This window comes from Gymnodraco acuticeps, unplaced genomic scaffold (genome assembly GCF_902827175.1).
Source record: "Gymnodraco acuticeps unplaced genomic scaffold, fGymAcu1.1, whole genome shotgun sequence".
In the NCBI taxonomy this organism is placed as follows: domain Eukaryota; kingdom Metazoa; phylum Chordata; class Actinopteri; order Perciformes; family Bathydraconidae; genus Gymnodraco; species Gymnodraco acuticeps.
The window spans coordinates 210,195-229,611 of record NW_022992129.1 but is presented as its reverse complement, the minus strand read 5'-3'; the positions used below and the strand labels follow the sequence as shown (position 1 = coordinate 229,611).

At 40.2% G+C, this 19,417-nt stretch overlaps 4 protein-coding genes across 5 annotated transcripts in view; 1 reads left to right on the top strand and 3 right to left on the bottom strand.

Annotated features, from left to right (window-relative positions):
* Positions 1–19,417, top strand: part of si:dkey-91i10.2 (uncharacterized protein LOC555224 homolog) — a 225,780-nt gene that overhangs the window by 90,747 nt on the left and 115,616 nt on the right.
* On the bottom strand, positions 2,866–3,666 carry LOC117538139 (gamma-crystallin M2-like). Its single transcript, XM_034203685.1, has 3 exons — positions 3,615–3,666; positions 3,270–3,512; positions 2,866–3,171 (listed from the first exon to the last, which is right to left on the bottom strand). The coding sequence occupies exons 1-3, from the start codon at positions 3,645–3,647 to the stop codon at positions 2,896–2,898; spliced, it is 552 nt and encodes a 183-aa protein (XP_034059576.1). The 5' UTR covers positions 3,648–3,666; the 3' UTR covers positions 2,866–2,895.
* LOC117538136 (gamma-crystallin M2-like) lies at positions 12,381–14,433 on the bottom strand. 2 transcript variants are annotated; one of them, XM_034203681.1, is made up of 3 exons: positions 14,382–14,433; positions 14,037–14,279; positions 12,381–12,689 (listed from the first exon to the last, which is right to left on the bottom strand). In XM_034203681.1, exons 1-3 carry the CDS (start codon positions 14,412–14,414, stop codon positions 12,411–12,413), a joined length of 555 nt encoding a protein of 184 aa, XP_034059572.1. In that variant the 5' UTR covers positions 14,415–14,433; the 3' UTR covers positions 12,381–12,410. The 2 variants fall into 2 exon arrangements, with proteins under 2 accessions (XP_034059572.1, XP_034059573.1); XM_034203682.1 differs by having other exon boundaries at positions 12,381–12,686.
* On the bottom strand, positions 17,615–18,397 carry LOC117538154 (gamma-crystallin M2-like). The gene is made up of 3 exons (XM_034203701.1): positions 18,365–18,397; positions 18,018–18,260; positions 17,615–17,920 (listed from the first exon to the last, which is right to left on the bottom strand). Exons 1-3 carry the CDS (start codon positions 18,395–18,397, stop codon positions 17,645–17,647), a joined length of 552 nt encoding a protein of 183 aa, XP_034059592.1. The 3' UTR covers positions 17,615–17,644.

Genomic DNA, 19,417 nt, shown 5'->3' with positions numbered 1-19,417 from the left:
AACAGTGTGTGAAAACCTTGTGAAGACTTACAGAAAACATTTGACCTCTGTCATTGTTATATACCCTTTGTTGGCAAAGTATTGAGATGAACTTTTGTTATTGACCAAATACTTATTTTCCACCATAATTTGCAAATAAATTCTTTAAAAATCAGACAATGTGATTTTCTGGATTTTTTTTCTTTTCTCATTTTGTCTCTCATAGTTGAAGTGTACATAGGATGAAAATGACAGGCCTCTCATCTTTTTAAGTGGGAGAACTTGCACAATTGGTGGCTGACTAAATACTTTTTTGCCCCACTGTATCGCTCAATAATATATGTAACAGGCCTACATTTCACACTTTATTTGTATGCTTTAGGAGATATTTATAAATAGACAGTAGATATTTGTCATGAAACCATATAGTGCTTCACATAATAAAATATACAAGGGTTGTAGCCTGATGATATTTATTATATGCTTTAGGAGCTCTGTGTGTGTGTGTGTGTGTGTGTGTGTGTGTGTGTGTGTGTGTGTGTGTGTGTGTGTGTGTGTGTGTGTGTGTGTGTGTGTGTGTGTGTGTGTGTGTGTGTGTGTGTGTGTGTGTGTGTGTGTGTGTGTGTGTGTGTGTGTGTGTGTGTGTGTGTGTGTGTGTGTGTGTGTGTGTGTGTGTGTGTGTGTGTGTGTGTGTGTGTGTGTGTGTGTGTGTGTGTGTGTGTGTGTGTGTGTGTGTGTGTGTGTGTGTGTGTGTGTGTGTGTGTGTGTGTGTGTGTGTGTGTGTGTGTGTGTGTGTGTGTGTGTGTGTACCGAACCCGTACCGAACCGTGACCCCCAAACCGAGGTACGTACCGAACCATGAATTCTGTGAACCGTTACACCCGTACGTACTCAATATTTGAAACCCTTAAATACTGAAGCCTAGTGCCGTAGCGACGCGTCGACGAAATATCGTCGACGACATATTTCCGCGTCGACGCGTCGCTACACACACGTGGGTCACCCAAAGCAACAAGCAGTTCGCAATCGCACTTCAAACACAATGGAGACTGAAACGGCTACCACCTCCTCCTCACAGGATTGCGCACGAAGCCCCCAAACGAAAAAATCTCGCCCTAGGTCTTCAAAAGCATGGGAATATTTTAAAGTTAGTCCAAAACGCAAAGATATTTATATATTTATATCTCACTGAGACTGCTGCATAGCCTAGCAGAAGCAGCAGCTAGCTGTGGTGGCTACCATTAGCAGCTAGCATTTGCTCTCCGATTTTTACATAAAATGGAATTATGGATTATAAATTCAATCATTTTTGTATACATAGACGTTAAAAACCTATGGATTAACCGATTCAGCCGCGTTTTTTCTCATTTTATTGCCATTGAACATGTACTTTGATCAGATTACGGTGGTGAGACGATCTCCCGAGAAGCTCTGTGAAGGTACGTGTTGTGATGACTGTATTTGCTTCGCCTGTCGCGAGTCCGGATCACTCAGTGATGATACTATATACCTACATAATCTGTGGAGTCTCAGCTTTAATCGGATATATTGTATGTGCATAAGTAATAAGGGTACTTTTATCTTGAGTTCTGTGCCAATGTCCGTTAGCATTTTTCGCTCAGGGGTCATTTAGATGCTTCTTATGAGACTTGTGTTTTGTTTTGGTAAACATGGTTTGTATCGTCAGTTAGCTGAGATTATTTCCGTTAATCTGGTATAACACATTAATAGGTTCTTAAATATTAAGATCCCCTGAGACACAGTATCGTGAACATTTTTTTTTTACATTACGTTTTTTATGAATTGAACAACAGAAAAATAATCGTTAGATTAGTCGACTAATCGATCAAATAATCGCCCGATTAATCGTTTTCAAAATAATCGTTTCCCCCCAGCACTACTGAAGCCATACCTTGAGAAATGAAGAAGTGAATTGTGATTGAATTATGTAATAGTCAGAATCGTTTTTATTACAAAGTAGGTTTACACATACGAGGAATTTGCTTTGGTGTAAATGGTTCATACAAAGACACAGAAAAAAGAATACGTAGCAAATCAAATACAAATAGGACTGTTATTACAGCTATTTAAAAAAAGAATTGTAACACTTTTATAACAAATGTACAACATTAACATATGACAAATACTATATGCTGTATTTAAAGTGGAGAGCTGTGCTGATTTAAAAGTTGTGGAGAAGAAATGTGCAACATTTTAAAAATAACAAGATGTTGTTCGCATTATATTATATACATTAATATAATGCATAACGTTTTTCTGCGGTGGATAAAAGTCAGTTTCAGTGGGGGTCCTGGGCCTTGTTGATGAGGCCAGGAGCAGAGGGGAAGAAACTGTTCAGGTGGAGAGAGGTTTTGGTCCTGATGGAGCGCAGCCTCCTGCCAGAGTGGAGCGGGGTAAACAGTTTGCAACAGGTGAACACAATGAGACAATCAGACATAGGAGGGAAAACACAGGAAGGAAGACCAGACAAAGGGAGAACACAATGTCAAAATAAAACCATAACATTGCAACATAAATCCAAAACCATGACAAGTTTACTAAATACAAATAATACCTTGGTTTAAAAACGTAATAATCTCTTTTTTATTTATTTACCCAAAGTTTTGTCACATATTATCAACCTAATGTATTAATCTGTCATCCAATATCAATTGTTAGGCATTCTCTGTTCTTTTTGTGTGTCAATCTTGCAACAAATTTCTCCTCAGATATAAAACATGTTAGGATCAACATTTGCATTGCTAATAGTTGCCTACTGTCAAATAAATATTATATAATTAATTTCAATGAATAATGTGTGATTTTAACAGTTGGACAATAATCATGACAAAAGTCACATTCAAGGATAATTTTTTATTTGGCATTTTATAAATTCAGGAAACATTCAGTGAACATTTAGCAGGAATCGGTGATACGCCTCATGCTCATGAACCTCTGGCCGCTCATGCCCATGTCTCTGAAGTTCCTGTACTCTCCGGGCCTCATGTACATCATCTTGCCTCTGAACTGGGGCTGCTCGTACATCAGCCAGTGACCGTCCATCACATTGCAGGACTGGCACTCGTTCATGCGGTAACGGTCCATGATGTTGTCACAGTCCTCCATCATCTCGTGACTCTGACCACCGAAGTTCTCGTTCTCATAGATCTTCATCCTGTACTGGCCTCTGTGCTGCTTTGGGGAGAAGAATTATAAATTAATGATTTAATGTAAAGCGTTGTGGGGTGGTCACCCATAGTAGAATCGTACGATTACAGTTTTATACCCACCATGGGGATCATACGGCAAGACTTGATGCAGTCCCTCATTCCCATCATGCTCATGCAGTCGGAGTACTCGCCCCTCCTCATGAAGTACTGGTTTCCCATGTAGTTGTTGCGATCGTAGACCATGAAGCAGCCGCTCTCCACCCTGCAGGACTGGCTCCTGCTCAGGGAGGAGGACATGTCAGAGCAGTCATTCATGCACTCATAAGAACGACCCTGGAAGTTCTTCTCCTCGTAGAAGGTGATCTGAAAGAAGGGAATTGTAATGGTTAGAAATAGATTAGCAAGGTACAAATGGATATTGCAAATAGTTATTTCTGCTTATCACAAAAAGACTTCTGAAAGTACCTTGCCCCTCATGTTCATGCCGGTGTTGCTCATGTTGGCTGTAGATGTGCTGTTGCTGGTGAACTGATATCTACCTGGTTTAACCCTTTCCTTTTATACCTGACTAACGTATAGAATGGGTAGCCCCTCCCCCTCAGGGAACCATCTAACTCAGCAGTTTACCATTGAAGCCAACAGAATGCAGAGGTTTGGTACATTCTTACAGAGATTGGGTACCTTGTAGAGGAGGACAACTGACTCTGTCTCTCAACATTCTCATAAAAAGACAATAGTTTTATGCCGTTTTCTGCCAAATATGAAAATGTTTACTTGTTTCGTGAAGTTGGACAATAGGAATACATTACATTAAACAAAGAGAAGAGGAATTATGAGGGTGCTGCTAGGTGGGACTGCGAAACAAAGGAAAGGTCAGTCATATATTTTAATTTAATTTTGGCTTTTCAAATCAAGATAGTCGATATCAAGCACAATGCAAATTGTTTACATTCTTCTTCTCCTAAGTTTTTCCCATCACCTCATTCACAGTAACATCATGGAGGTTTTAAAAGACGGCAAGCTATGATTAGTCGGGGGTCTCTTGGCGGAGACACGGCAATCATTTATTACTATGTCATTGCCTTTTTTTTAAACAGCGACCATTTAAATAAAAACAAATATTGCGTACTCTGAATGTAAAATAATAATAATTAAAACTGCGGTCGCAGATGTGCAAAGGGACCAGGACGACTAATCCGTGTAAAGGAAAGAATGAATGGGGCCATGTATCGTGAGATTTTGAGTGACAACCTCCTTCCATCAGCAAGGGCATTGAAGATGAAACGTGGCTGGGTCTTTCAGCATGACAATGATCCCAAACACACCACCCGGGCAACGAAGGATTGGCTTCGTAAGAAGCATTTCAAAATCCTGGAGTGGCCTAGCCAGTCTCCAGATCTCAACCCCATAGAAAATCTTTGGAGGGAGTTGAAAGTCTGTGTTGCCCAGCGACAGCCCCAAAACATCACTGCTAGAGGAGATCTGCATGGAGGAATTGGCCAAAAATACCAGCAACAGTGTGTGAAAACCTTGTGAAGACTTACAGAAAACGTTTGACCTCTGTCATTGCCAACAAAGGGTATATAACAAAGTATTGAGATGAACTTTTGTTATTGACCAAATACTTATTTTCCATTTGCAAATAATTTCTTTAAAAATCAGACAATGTGATTTTCTGCATTTTTTTTTTCTTCTCATTTTGTCTCTCATAGTTGAGGTGTACCTAGGATGAAAATTACAGGCCTCTCATCTTTTTAAGTGGGAGAACTTGCACAATTGGTGGCTGACTAAATACTTTTTTGCCCCACTGTATGACACATTTGACTTGTTTCGTGAAGTTGGACAATAGGAACACAGACATTTTAACAAAGAGAAGAGGAATTATGAGGGTGCTGCTAGGTGGGACTGCGAAACAAAGGAAAGGTCAGTCATATATATATATTTTTTATTCTGACTTTTCAAATCAAAATAGTCGATATCAAGCACAATGCTTCTGAGCAAATTGTTTACATTCTTCTTCTAAGTTTTTCCCATCACCTCATTCACAATAACATCATGGAGGTTTTAAAAGACGGCAAGCTATGATTAGTCGGGGGTCTCTTGGCGGAGACACGGCAATCATGTATTACTTTATCATTGCCTTTTTTGAAACGCCGACCATTTTAACAAAAACAAAGATTGCGTACTCTGAATGTAGAAGTAGAAGCAGATGATGAAACTGGAAAAAATACACGAATATCCAAGTCATCAAACATACTCTGTTTGTATCAGAGTGAGATTTTCAAGAACAATGGGCCGTTGTAGCAATGGCTATTTGTTCTAGCGATAACTTGGTGTAGAACAAAATGGCTTTCGGTTTAATGTGAGCTTTTCTGGGGTTTATTGGGGTTTCATAATAATGGACAGTTGAAACAATGGCATGGCACCTAACTGTGAAACAAGAGTATTGTTATGGGATGCTCCGATCGCCAATTTTGGGGCCGATCGCCGGAATCAGTATCGGCCGATACCGATCGCCGATCCGATCGAGTGGGCGGGGCCTAAATGGAAGATTTAAACATCACTTTAAATCTTCCATTTAAAGTGATGTTTAAACTCAGTTAATGGGGCTCATTCACTGGAGCTTCCAAAAACAACAATCAACTTAATTATTACATTCAAATTATGTACATTATTCAAGTTTACATTCACTTTGGATAATAACACGGGAGAAATGAGCGGAAGCGCTCTCTTTTCCTCTCTCCCTCTCTCTCTCCCCCCTCTCTCCCTCTCCTGACAGCCTGTCAGTATCTCATGCAGCTCACTGATCTAGTAATGAGTGACCCGACAGTGAAGAATACATATATTTATAATAACTAGTTTAGCTTGTTCCAGAGGTAGATACAATAGCTAAGTGTGTTAGGTCTAACTCTTGTGTGTTTCGCTCCGCTTACCGGTCCGGCGGGCGGAGCTGCAGGATTTCTGCTTCACACACGTTGCATACCGCTATTTTACTGTCTTTTTCGGACACCTTAAAATAATGCCAGACCGGTGAAGCCATTTTGGCGAGCTTGTTTTGCCGCACACAGAGAAAGGTGTCATGTATTTTAAGTCATGCGATCGGCTCTCGCGATCGGCATGTTTAGAGAGCACCGATCGATCGGTAGAGAGTGAGTATCGGCCGATCTCGATCGGTGACCGATCGATCGGAGCATCCCTAGTATTGTTAATGTTGAACTGTAGTTTTGTGTGTTACATCTGCTCTAAGTTCAATTTTCAACTTAAAGGGGACCTATCATGCAAAATGCACTTTTGTACGTCTTTTATACATGAATATGTGTCCCCGGTGTGTCAGGGAAATCACCAAGTGTCAGAAAACACAACCCTCTCTCTTTTCCTCCATACCCAAATCTCTATAAACGGGGCTGCAACGTAGCTGATTATTATTTGAATTGTTCTGACGTCACAAAAGTGGAGCTCCGCCTATATGGGCAACTCTCCACCTATCAGGGGAATGAGAGACCGCTCGAAAGCGCTGGAGACGCTGTAGTACATATGCCAGGCCTGTAAGTGGCGCTGTAGTCTGCCATAAAAGCAGAATCAGCTCTTGCAAAAACAGGGCTGGAAAAGAGCAAATAGAGCGAAATGAGGCATGGCTAAAATGCATGATCTGTTTGGTATTTTGAAAAAAAAACTATACAGACACGTTTTATATAGGTATGGCCCTACAATATATGTTTCAAATATAGCATGATAGGTCCACTTTAAATAGGTAAGTCCTGATGTTCGAGTCTCCTCGATATTACAAATATCAGAGGTTGATGTAATGGCCATACATTGAATTTATTCCCAACAAAAAATGTGTTCTTTCTATTAATATTAATGCTATTATTGTATTAATATAGCAATGTTGCAAAGTGCTATACGAAAGAAAACAAGATAGTATGGCAAATGGTCAATGGATATCAGAGGTGGGGACTTGAGTCACATGACTTGACTCGAGTCAGACTCGAGTTGCACATTTGTTGACTTGAGACTTGCTTGACTAACATTGATAAAAGACTTGACTTGACTTTGACTTGGTATTCATGACTTGAGACTTGACTTAAGCTTGAGATAGATGACTTGAAAGGACTTGACTGTTTAAAATTAAATATTTGCGTTTGTTTTTGTATTGAGATATTACGTTTAGTTTTTTCGAAAAACGTGATTGGGTGATTATAGCGCTATGCGAGCAAACCTGGCAACCCACTAGACAGCAGGACGTGATGGGAATTCCGGCTCTTCTTGGTGAGCCGGATCATTTGGCTCGGCTCACCAAGAAGAGCCGGCTCTTTCGGCTCCCAAACGGCTCTTCAGTTTACCACATATTATACCTTTTAATTCAATCAAATGTAGCCCTGTTTTGACTAATGATTTATGTATGTACACATATCACTTAAATTATTCAATACATCCTTTGTACTGAAGTATTCTAAAGTAAAAATTACATGTTTAATATAAATGATTTGCTGTGGCCAATTGTTTACATTGCATTTATAGACCCGTGTAACTCTCTGATACCACCCAATGAATGCATTGACTTGCTTGTAGAACCACGCTACACAAAACAGATAGCAACACTTATAAAAACTATTTTAAAAAAGGGGCTACTGTATCGACCTATATAAACTATATAAATATAGTTTTTTTTCAAAATACCAAACAGATCCTGCATTTTAGCCATGCCTCATTTCGCTCTATTTGCTCTTTCCAGCGCTGTTTTTGAAGGGGAGCTGATTCTGTGAGCTGCAGCTCACCACGCCCCCCTGCAGGAGAGGGGAGCGTGCTTTGAGATCAGCTGCTGGGCTGTCAGAAGAGGGGGAAAAAAAGAGATCTCCGTCCTCCGTGTTTTATTCTTATAGAAGTAAGAAGAGAAGTAATGGGGCAGAAACCCTCCTTTTTACGCAGCGGTCCAGACATAGACATCAAACGGCGACACATAGGCCTATTCATTTGCCAGTTACTTTTGCATTAGGGCAGGGATATCTAGATACTTTCCAAGGTTTGACATAATGAATTTTGCTACTTTTAAAGCAAGCAACGATGTTTTCAAATCTGTAATCAAAAAGCTCCTCAAAAACGCTATCGAAGCAGTTCCTGCCGTTGCTACGTTAGTTCAAACAGTAACAACGGACTATTTTTCTTAGCGGATGCATGTCAATTTAAATCAATACATAAAACTATTTTTTAAATCAATAAAATAATTTTCTAAATCCATAAAAGCATTTCAATTAATATTGGGAGTCATGTCGTTACTTTGTTGAGAATGTGGCCATGTAATAAGCGGGATAATGTGCACATTGCATAATGTGCCTTCATGCCGATCTAGATCCCTCCGCAAAAAAAATGGCTCGTTCGCGGGCGAGAGCTGGCTCCCGTCGTTCACTTAAAAGAACCGGCTCTTTGAGCCGGCTCGTTCGCGACCGACACATCACTAGCAGGAGTGTCAGTTAACATGGCAGCGGCTAGCGTTACTCCAAAAATTGTGAAGTTTGGATTCAAGGATTATTTTGTCGATGACGCTAATAAGAAAAGAACAGTGGTATGCAGGGTCTGCAGCATAAAGATCGGTGACATAACCACCACAACATCCAACTTCATTCGTCACTACAAAAAAACCCACAGAGAAAGGTAGGCTACGTGCATGTGTTGTGTTAGCTAGAAAGCTAACGTCAAGTTTAAGCTACGTTAGACTTGGTTTCAAATCGATTAAGCATTGCAAAGAGAAGACAAAACAGTAAATTAATGCTAGAACCTGCCAAGGGATTCATTTGAACTAACCCTGATACTGACGCGCTGTCAGGAGAGGAAGAGAGCGAGGAGAGAGAGAGGAAAATAGATACCTCGTTTATTTCCCCTGTGTTATTATCAGAAGTTACTGTACACTTTTGAATAATGTAGTTCATCTACTTTTAGTAGTTTGTTTAAATATTTTAATTATGTTGTTTTTGTTTGTAGAAGTGCATCATTCCTTGATTTATTGTAAAATGAATCTGAACTTTTTGATCTGTTATGATGATAAACTGAAGCAATTTCAAAATTAACTCAATTAACTGAGTTTTAAATCATCCTACTTCGTTTATAAGGAAATTATGAAAAGGAACAAATTAAATGATTTGAAAATGATATCTATGTAGGTGCTGACGCTGTTGGCGGTTCTAGTGTTAACAGAAATGTAAATTAAATATGTGTAATGGCAAATGCCATATATGATTTTCTTACCATGGAATTCTGCCTTTTTGAACAGACTTTTTGATTGAACAGGGTTCTTACGGTCATTAAAAACCTGGAAAAGTCATGGAAATTCAAAATGCTAATTCCAGGTCCTGGAAAAGTTTTGGAAAACAATATTTTTCCCAAAGTTTTGGAAAAGTCATGGAAATGTAACTAAAGTTGCATCAAATATAATTTATATGTTATCTAATCGCCGAAATAGTAATACTATAATGATAATACATACTGTATCGTATAGCAATTAAACGTAAAATGGCATTTAACTGTTGAGGTATTTTGCTGGTGAGAGATTTTAGTTGCTTTTAGCTAGAAGCTAGTAAGCCTATTTGATTTGTTTTAGATAGGCACAACATGTTTCATATGCAGACCTTATTTTCCTGTTCCATGTTAAAATAAACAATTTTCAGTGGTACCGCTGAGAAAGAGTAATTTTCTTTGGTCATGGAAAATTAGGTAAAGGTCATGGAGAAGTCATGGAAAAGTCCTTGAAAAGTGCATGAACCCTGGTCCTAGCTATATTGTCTGCAGTTCCAGGGTTAATATTAATCTAATATGATTTTCATCGGTCTAAATTAGATTTCAAATGATTAACTGTGTATGTAATGAAGATCATAGTGTGGGTTGAATCCATTTTCATCACCACTGTCTTTTAACTGATTTAAATGCGGAAACTGGGCTTATTCATCAGAATTTCGTATGACTTGACTTGACTTGCTTGACCTGAGCAATGACTTGACTTGACTTGCTTGACTCTCACCACAGTGACTTGGGACTTGCTTGTTACTTGTAGGTCAAGACTTGAGACTTGCTCATGACTTGCACATGTAGGACTTACTCCCACCTCTGATGGATATAAATAACTGTAATACCCATATGAGCCAGAGGTAACATTGTGTTGAGGGCGAGTTGAAGGAATCAGGGCTAATGTAATGTTACATTCAAAATGCTTGATTATTTGAGTTGGGAACAAAAACACTGAATTGTAATAGTTGCATTCCCCTGACATTTAACCAGAAGTCAAAAGTAATAATTAATGTCTAAAATCTTACTAAGTGGCTTGAACAACATAAGACAACAATAAGATAACACTTTCTACCTCGATTGGTTTTAAGCTTCATAATGTGCTGACCACAATTGCATCTCTAATCAGATTTTCTTCAATATGACGTACAGGTAGGGGTGTAACGGTATCCGTACTCGTCCCGAACCGTCACGGTTCTGACGTCACGGTTCTGACGTTACGGTTCTGACGTCACGGTTCGGCACATGCAGTCACACGATGAATACGCCTTTTTTATGAGTGGGAAAAAGTCTGTCACTCAGGGCAGTATCCATTACACATATATAATCCAGGGGGCGGTATTTTGTAATATTTTCAAGACATTCTTTTCAGTTTTACAGCTTGATGAAACCTTTTTGTTTGACATCAGCCACTATAGATAGATAGATAGATAATTGTGTGTGTGTGTGTGTGTGTGTGTGTGTGTGTGTGTGTGTGTGTGTGTGTGTGTGTGTGTGTGTGTGTGTGTGTGTGTGTGTGTGTGTAGTTGTGTGTGTGTGTGTGTGTGTGTGTGTGTGTGTGTGTGTGTGTGTGTGTGTGTGTGTGTGTGTGTGTGTGTGTGTGTGTGTGTGTGTGTGTGTGTGTGTGTGTGTGTGTGTGTGTGTGTGTGTGTGTGTGTGTGTGTGTGTGTGTGTGTGTGTGTGTGTGTGTGTGTGTGTGTGTGTGTGTGTGTGTGTGTGTGTGTGTGTGAACTGTGTAATACAGTTAATTATTCAAAATGTTAGAGTTCCTTATTTTTATACTGTTAAAAAATAAATAACTACAAACCTGGAATTATGCATTTGGGAGTTTTTTTTTGCTTTTTCTTGTTGTACCGAACCCGTACCGAACCGTGACCCCCAAACCGAGGTACGTACGGAACCGTGAATTCTGTGAACCGTTACACCCGTACGTACAGGTGTTCACTCAATATTTGAAACCCTTAAATACTGAAGCCATACCTTGAGAAATGAAGAAGTGAATTGTGATTGAATTATGTAATAGTCAGAATCGTTTTTATTACAAAGTAGGTTTACACATACGAGGAATTTGCTTTGGTGTAAATGGTTCATACAAAGACACAGAAAAAAGAATACGTAGCAAATCAAATACAAATAGGACTGTTATTACAGCTATTTAAAAAAAGAATTGTAACACTTTTATAACAAATGTACAACATTAACATATGACAAATACTATATGCTGTATTTAAAGTGGAGAGCTGTGCTGATTTAAAAGTTGTGGAGAAGAAATGTGCAACATTTAAAAAAATAACAAGATGTTGTTCGCATTATGTTAAGTGCATTAATGTAATGCATAAAGTTTTTTCTGCGGTGAATAAAAGTCAGTTTCAGTGGGGGTCCTGGGCCTTGTTGATGAGGCCAGGAGCAGAGGGGAAGAAACTGTTCAGGTGGAGAGAGGTTTTGGTCCTGATGGAGCGCAGCCTCCTGCCAGAGTGGAGCGGGGTCAACAGTTTGCAACAGGTGAACACAATGAGACAATCAGACATAGGAGGGAAAACACAGGAAGGAAGACCAGACAAAGGGAGAACACAATGTCAAAATAAAACCATAACATTGCAACATAAATCTAAAACCATGACAAGTTTACTAAATACAAATAATACCTTGGTTTAAAAACGTAATAATCTCTTTTTTATTCATTTACCCAAAGTTTTATCACATATCATCAACCTAATGTATTAATCTGTCATCCAATATCAATTGTAAGGCATTCTCTGTTTTTTTTTGTGTCAATCTTGCAACAAATTTCTCCTCAGATATAAAACATGTTAGTATCAACATTTTTATTGCTAATAGTTGCCTACTGTCAAATAAATATTATATAATTAATTTCAATGAATAATGTATGATTATAACAGTTGGACAATAAGCATGACAACAGTCACATTCAAGGATAATTTTTTATTTGGCATTTTATAAATTCAGGAAACATTCAGTGAACATTTAGCAGGAATCGGTGATACGCCTCATGCTCATGAACCTCTGGCCGCTCATGCCCATGTCTCTGAAGTTCCTGTACTCTCCGGGCCTCATGTACATCATCTTGCCTCTGAACTGGGGCTGCTCGTACATCAGCCAGTGACCGTCCATCACGTTGCAGGACTGGCACTCGTCCATGCGGTAACGGTCCATGACGTTGTCGCAGTCCTCCATCATCTCGTGACTCTGACCACCGAAGTTCTCCTTCTCATAGATCTTCATCCTGTACTGGCCTCTGTGCTGCTTTGGGGAGAAGAATGATAAATTAATGATTTAATGTAAAGCGTTGTGGGGTGGTCACTAGGGCTGAACGATATACCGTGTCATGGCGATAACCGCGATATGCGCATGCGCGATATTCACACCGCAGGGACGTGCGGTTTTATTCATTTCTTTTTTAAATGCTAACGCACTTTAGCACAGAATTCAAAATAAAGATACCCTTATTACTTATCGAAACTGCACATACAATATATCCGATGAAAGCTGAGACTCCACAGATTATTTAAGTATAGTATCTAAGCGATCCGATCTCACAACAGGGGAAGCAAACACAGACATCACAACACGTACCTTTTACGGAGCTTTTACGGGAGATCGTCTCACCGTAGCTGTCAATCTGATCAAGGTTCAATGGCATTAAAACGAGAAAAAACGCGGCTGAATCGGTTGATCCATAGGTTGATAATGTATCTGTGGCTTTGAAGCAATTGTTTATAATCCATAATTCCATTTGTATCTAAAAATCGGAGCACAAAAGTTAGCTGCTAATGGTAGCCACCAGAGTGTATGCAGCTTCCGGTTTTGGCTACGCGTCTCTCTCACTCCTTATTTGGTAATGTGTGTGTGTTAGACTGCGCTGGACTGCCGCATTGCCAAGACCGGAAGCAGCAGCCACTCTGGTAGCTACCATTAGCAGCTAACTTTTGTTCTGCGATTTTTACATAAAAATGGAATTATGGATTACAAATGAAATAATTTTGTTATACAGAGACGTTAAAAACCTATGGATTAACCGATTCAGCCGCGTTTTTCTCGTTTTAATGCCATTGAACACGTCTTTTGATCAGATTGACAGCTACGGTGAGACATCTCCTCTAGAAGCTACGTCAAGGTACATGTTGTGATGTCTGTGTTTGCTTCCCCGGTCCGAGTTCGGATCACTCAGTGATGATAATATATACCTAAATAATCTGTGGAACCTCAGCTTTAATCGGATATCTTGTAAGTGCAGCTACGATAAGTAATAAGGGTACTTTTATCTTGAGTTCTGTGCCAAAGTGCGTTAGCATTTTTCGCTCAGGGGTCATTTAGATGCTTCTTATGAGACTTGTGTTTTGTTTTGGTAAAAATGGTTTGTATCGTCAGTTAGCTGAGATTATTTCCGTTAATCTGGTATAACACATTAATAGGTTCTTAAATATTAAGATCCCCTGAGACAAAGTGTCGTGAAAAAAAAGAGTAAACAGGTTAAAAAAACCGCAATATATACCGAAGGGGGGGAAAAAATCGCGATGTCAGTTTTTTTCAATATCGTGCAGCCCTAGTGGTCACCCATAGTAGAATCGTCGGTTACAGTTATATACCCACCATGGGGATCATACGGCAAGACTTGATGCAGTCCCTCATTCCCATCATGCTCATGTAGTCGGAGTACTCGCCCCTCTTCATGAAGTACTGGTTTCCCATGTAGTTGGAACGATCGTAGACCATGAAGCAGCCGCTCTCCACCCTGCAGGACTGGCTCCTGCTCAGGGAGGAGGACATGTCAGAGCAGTCATTCATGCACTCATAAGAACGACCCTGGAAGTTCTTCTCCTCGTAGAAGGTGATCTGAAAGAAGGGAATTGTAATGGTTAGAAATAGATTAGCAAGGAATAAACTGATATTGCAAACAGTAATTCCTGATTATTACAAAAAGACTTCTAAAAGTACCTTGCCCCTCATGTTCATGCCGGTGTTGCTCATGTTGGCTGTAGATGTGCTGTTGCTGTGAACTGATATCCTACCTGGTCAACCCTTGTCTTTTATACCTGACTAACGTAAATAATTAGTGACCCCTCCCCCTCAGAGAACCCCCTATTCAGCAACTTGCCATTGAAGCCAACAGAATGCAGAGAATTAGTTCATTTTTCAGGGACCTGGTATTTTGTAGTAGAGGACAACTGATGCTTCACAATGATCTGACAAAAAGACTAGCATATTCTTTGCCCTTTTCCCAAGTATGACACACTGCTTTGTACAAACTGATTGTTCATTCACATTTACATTATTGTTCTCCTGACAGTTAACAACGCAAAGGCTCCCTCAACTAAAAGCAATGATTTTTCCATTGGATTTCAGTCTATTGCAGAGAGAAGCTGGAAAACACACACTTATGATACTTACATGTTTGTTCAGAAGGATAACCTCCACATATTAACACTACATTAGTGATTGTCAACCATTTGTTGGAGATACATGTTCAAACTGGAGCCACAAACCACCAGGAGACAAGAGTTGCAATTTCTTTGCTTTATTTATCGGGGTATTCAGTTGTTGAGATGGTAGCTATTGCCAATGAGGACAAGAGGGCATGCATGGTCAATTGGCTGTAATGGAATATCTCTGAGATGGTGAAACTGCTCTTGTAACTGTTGTACAGGGTATGTGTGCTCTGAAAGGCTGAGATGTTCAGCAGTGAATGCTCCGTTGAAGTCATGCCCTTCAGTTCGCTGGTCAATAGGGGAAATTCCAAAGGAAACCGTTGCTCCACTTACTTGCACTATATCCTGCCGCACTGTGCATAGTGAGATTGTTGCAGGCTGTGTTGAGAGACCCAAACACTGGACAGCAAAGGAGAGCAGGATGGATCGATCAGCACCATCATCAAGGACTGCATGAGTTGTGAGGGTCCTGTCCCCGTTGTGGAGAAGTACATTGACAACTTTCAACATGACTTGATGGGAGTGGTTAGGTTTGTCCATGTAGAGAACCTCTGAGGAGGGGGATGTGTACATCACTGTAGCTGATTTGTTTGAATTAAAGTCATGGAGAATAGTCAAGTGAATGTCCTTGCATACATTAAATGGCCTTCTTTAAGGTGCATTTGTCCATTTTATGGATTATTCTGCATTTAATGCATCCGTCTTTCTCTCTGATCCATTTTGTAATGTTTATTTTGGAGAGTCCTTTGTAACTGTTGTACAGGTGCATGAACCAAGGAAACGATATAACTATATTAGAGCCTGTATACGGAAACGTGATGCTGACTTGCTGAAGTGTGTCCTCTTACTACTTAAACTATGAGATACTTGGGATGCTGCCTTCTGCCGTGGAAAACCATAGTAATCAGGGGGCCGTCTATCTCTTTTGGGTCTAGCCCCTAGGTCTTGATGGCTAATTGGCTTTGTCAGGGCTTTGGCTAATGCTTCCAGGGATACTGATGGCAGAATTTGGTGCTTTGGATGAGAGGTGGGCAATAAGGGTTCAGGTGAAAGGCTAGGCTCTGGGACACCTTCGGATCCATCCATGTTCTCAGTAGAAAGGGCCTGACCTCCATTGTTGGGTTCATTCATTGTCTGCATGCCATCAGTCTCTGAATCAGTCATTTGTTCACTGTGTGGAGTGTGGCTCAGTCTCTGGCTCGAAGGATCATTTGCTGCAGAGGTGACAATGTACAACATTAACATATGACAAATACTATATGCTGTATTTAAAGTAGTAACAAGTAACAAGATGTTGTTCGCATTATGTTATGTGCATTAATGTAATGCATAATGTTTTTTCTGGGATGGATAAAAGTCAGTTTCAGTGGGGGTCCTGGGCCTTGTTGATGAGGCCAGGAGCAGAGGGGAAGAAACTGTTCAGGTGGAGAGAGGTTTTGGTCCTGATGGAGCGCAGCCTCCTGCCAGAGTGGAGCGGGGTAAACAGTTTGTGTCCCGTTCAGTCTAGTACTGTCAGGGTTGGAGAAAATAGGACCCAAATGCAGGAAAAGGCATGTAACAAAAAGCTAGTTTTAATAAAGAGCCGATGATACAGACAAACAGGTAACAACTAAAACAGCAAATTGAGGAGCACGAGGAACAGGAACAAACTTACAACAAGTACCGGCAGGTAACGTGGATGAGAAAGACGACTACCGAACAGGGAGCAAAAGGGAAGACAAGACTAAATACACAGAAGGGTAATCACAGTAAAAGACACAGCTGGGCAGGGGAGGCAGAAACACAAGGGGGGGGGGGGGGGCAACAGGTGAACACAATGAGACAATTATACACAGGAGGGCAAACACACGGAAGGAAGACCATGACACAGGGAGAACAGAATTTGGTAACACTTTACAATAAGGCTACCCTTATAAAGGTTTTACGAATAGTTTGTAATTAATTTATTATTAGGTTGTGAATAGTTTATAAATCATTAATAAGCTTTTATAAGACATGAGATAAACAGGTTAATTGTGACCGGTTGCTTGCCAAATAGTGAGCCCACATGTATCTGTACTGCTAAGTCTTATATTGGCTACCTAGCTAACTTCGTCTCCTTCATCAGCCAGCATCCTTGGTATCTGTTGTTCACTGAGTTGATTCTCGCTAAGTAGCCAATATAAGAGTTAGTCATCTTGCCAAATAGTGAGCCTGTGTTGATGTATGAAAACTATGTTAGAACTGGTTTATAAATGGTTCTTAATGATTAATAGTGTTTACAACCTCATTCATAACCTAATTATAAACTCTTTATGAATCCTTTATACGTAAGGGTTAGTCTTATTGTAAAGTGGTACACAGAATTTCAAAATATAACCGTAAAATTGCAACACAAATCCAAAACCATGACAAGTTTACTAAATACAAAGTTTACTGAATACAAATAATACCTTAGCTTAAAAATGTAATAATCTCATTTTTATTTAATTACCAAAAGTGTTGTCACGTATCATCAACCCAGTGTATTTATCCGTCATCCAATATCAATTGTGGCATTCTATGTTTTTTGTTGTTGTCAACCTTGCAACACATTTCTCATCAGATATAAAACATGTTAGTATCAACATTTTCATTGCTAATAGTTGCCTACTGTCAAATAAATCTTATATAATTAATTTCAATTAATAATGTGTGATTTTAACAGTTGGAGAAATAATCATGACAAAAGTCACATTCAAGGTTAATTTTTTATTTGGCATTTTATGAATTCAGGAAACATTCAGTGAACATTTAGCAGGAATCGGTGATTCGCCTCATGCTCATGAACCTCTGGCCGCTCATGCCCATGTCTCTGAAGTTCCTGTACTCTCCGGGCCTCATGTACATCATCTTGCCTCTGAACTGGGGCTGCTCGTACATCAGCCAGTGACCGTCCATCACGTTGCAGGACTGGCACTCGTTCATGCGGTAACGGTCCATGACGTTGTCGCAGTCCTCCATCATCTCGTGACTCTGACCACCGAAGTTCTCCTTCTCATAGATCTTCATCCTGAACTGGCCTCTGTGCTGCTTTGGGGAGAAGAATTATAAATTAATGATTTAATGTAAAGAGTTATCGGGTGGTCACCCATAGTAGAATCGTCGGTTACAGTTATATACCCACCATGGGGATCATACGGCAAGACTTGATGCAGTCCCTCATTCCCATCATGCTCATGCAGTCGGAGTACTCGCCCCTCTTCATGAAGTACTGGTTTCCCATGTAGTTGGAACGATCGTAGACCATGAAGCAGCCGCTCTCAACCCTGCAGGACTGGCTCCTGCTCAGGGAGGAGGACATGTCAGAGCATTCATTCATGCACTCATAAGAACGACCCTGGAAGTTCTTCTCCTCGTAGAAGGTGATCTGAAAAAAGGGAATTGTAATGGTTAGAAATAGATTAGCTAGGAATAAACTGTGATATTGCAAACAGTAATTCCTGATTATTACAAAAAGACTTCTAAAAGTACCTTGCCCCTCATGTTCATGCCGGTGTTGCTCATGTTGGCTGTAGATGTGCTGTTGCTGTGAACTGATATCCTACCTGGTCAACCCTTGTCTTTTATACCTGTTCAACGTAAATAATTAGTAACCCCTCCCCCTCAGAGAACCCCCTACTCAGCAACTTACCATTGAAGCCAACAGAATGCAGAGAATTAGTTCATTTTTCAGGGACTTTGTATTTTGTAGTAGAGGACAACTGACGCTTCACAATTATCTGACAAAAAGACTAGCATGTTCCTTGCCCTTTTCCCAAGTATGACACACTGCTTTGTACAAACTGATTGTTCATTCACATTTACATTATTGTTCTCCTGACAGTTAACAACGCAAAGGCTCCCTCAACTAAAAGCAATGATTTTTCCATTGGATTTCTGTCTATTGCAGAGAGAAGCTGGAAAACACACACTTATGATACTTACATGTTTGTTCAGAAGGATAACCTCCACATATTAACACCACCTTAGTGATTGTCAACCATTTGTTGGAGATACATGTTCAAACTGGAGCCACAAACCAGCAGGAGACAAGAGTTGCAATTTATTTGCTTTATTTATCGGGGTATTCAGTTGTTGAGATGGTAGCTATTGCCAATGAGGACAAGAGGGCATGCATGGTCAATTGGCTGTAATGGCATATCTCTGAGATGGTGAAACTGCTCTTGTAACTGTTGTACAGGGTATGTGTGCTCTGAAAGACCGAGATGTTCAGCAGTGAATGCTCCGTTGAAGACATGCCCTTCAGTTCGCTGGTCAATAGGGTAAATTCCAAAGGAAACCGTTGCTCCACTTACTTGCACTATATCCTGCCGCACTGTGCGTAGTGAGATTGTTGCAGGCTGTGTTGAGAGACCCAAACACTGGACAGCAAAGGGGAGCAGGATGGATCGATCAGCACCATCATCAAGGACTGCATGAGTTGTGAGGGTCCTGTCCCCGTTGTGGAGAAGTACATTGACAACTTTCAACATGACTTGATGGGAGTGGTTAGGTTTGTCCATGTAGAGAACCTCTGAGGAGGGG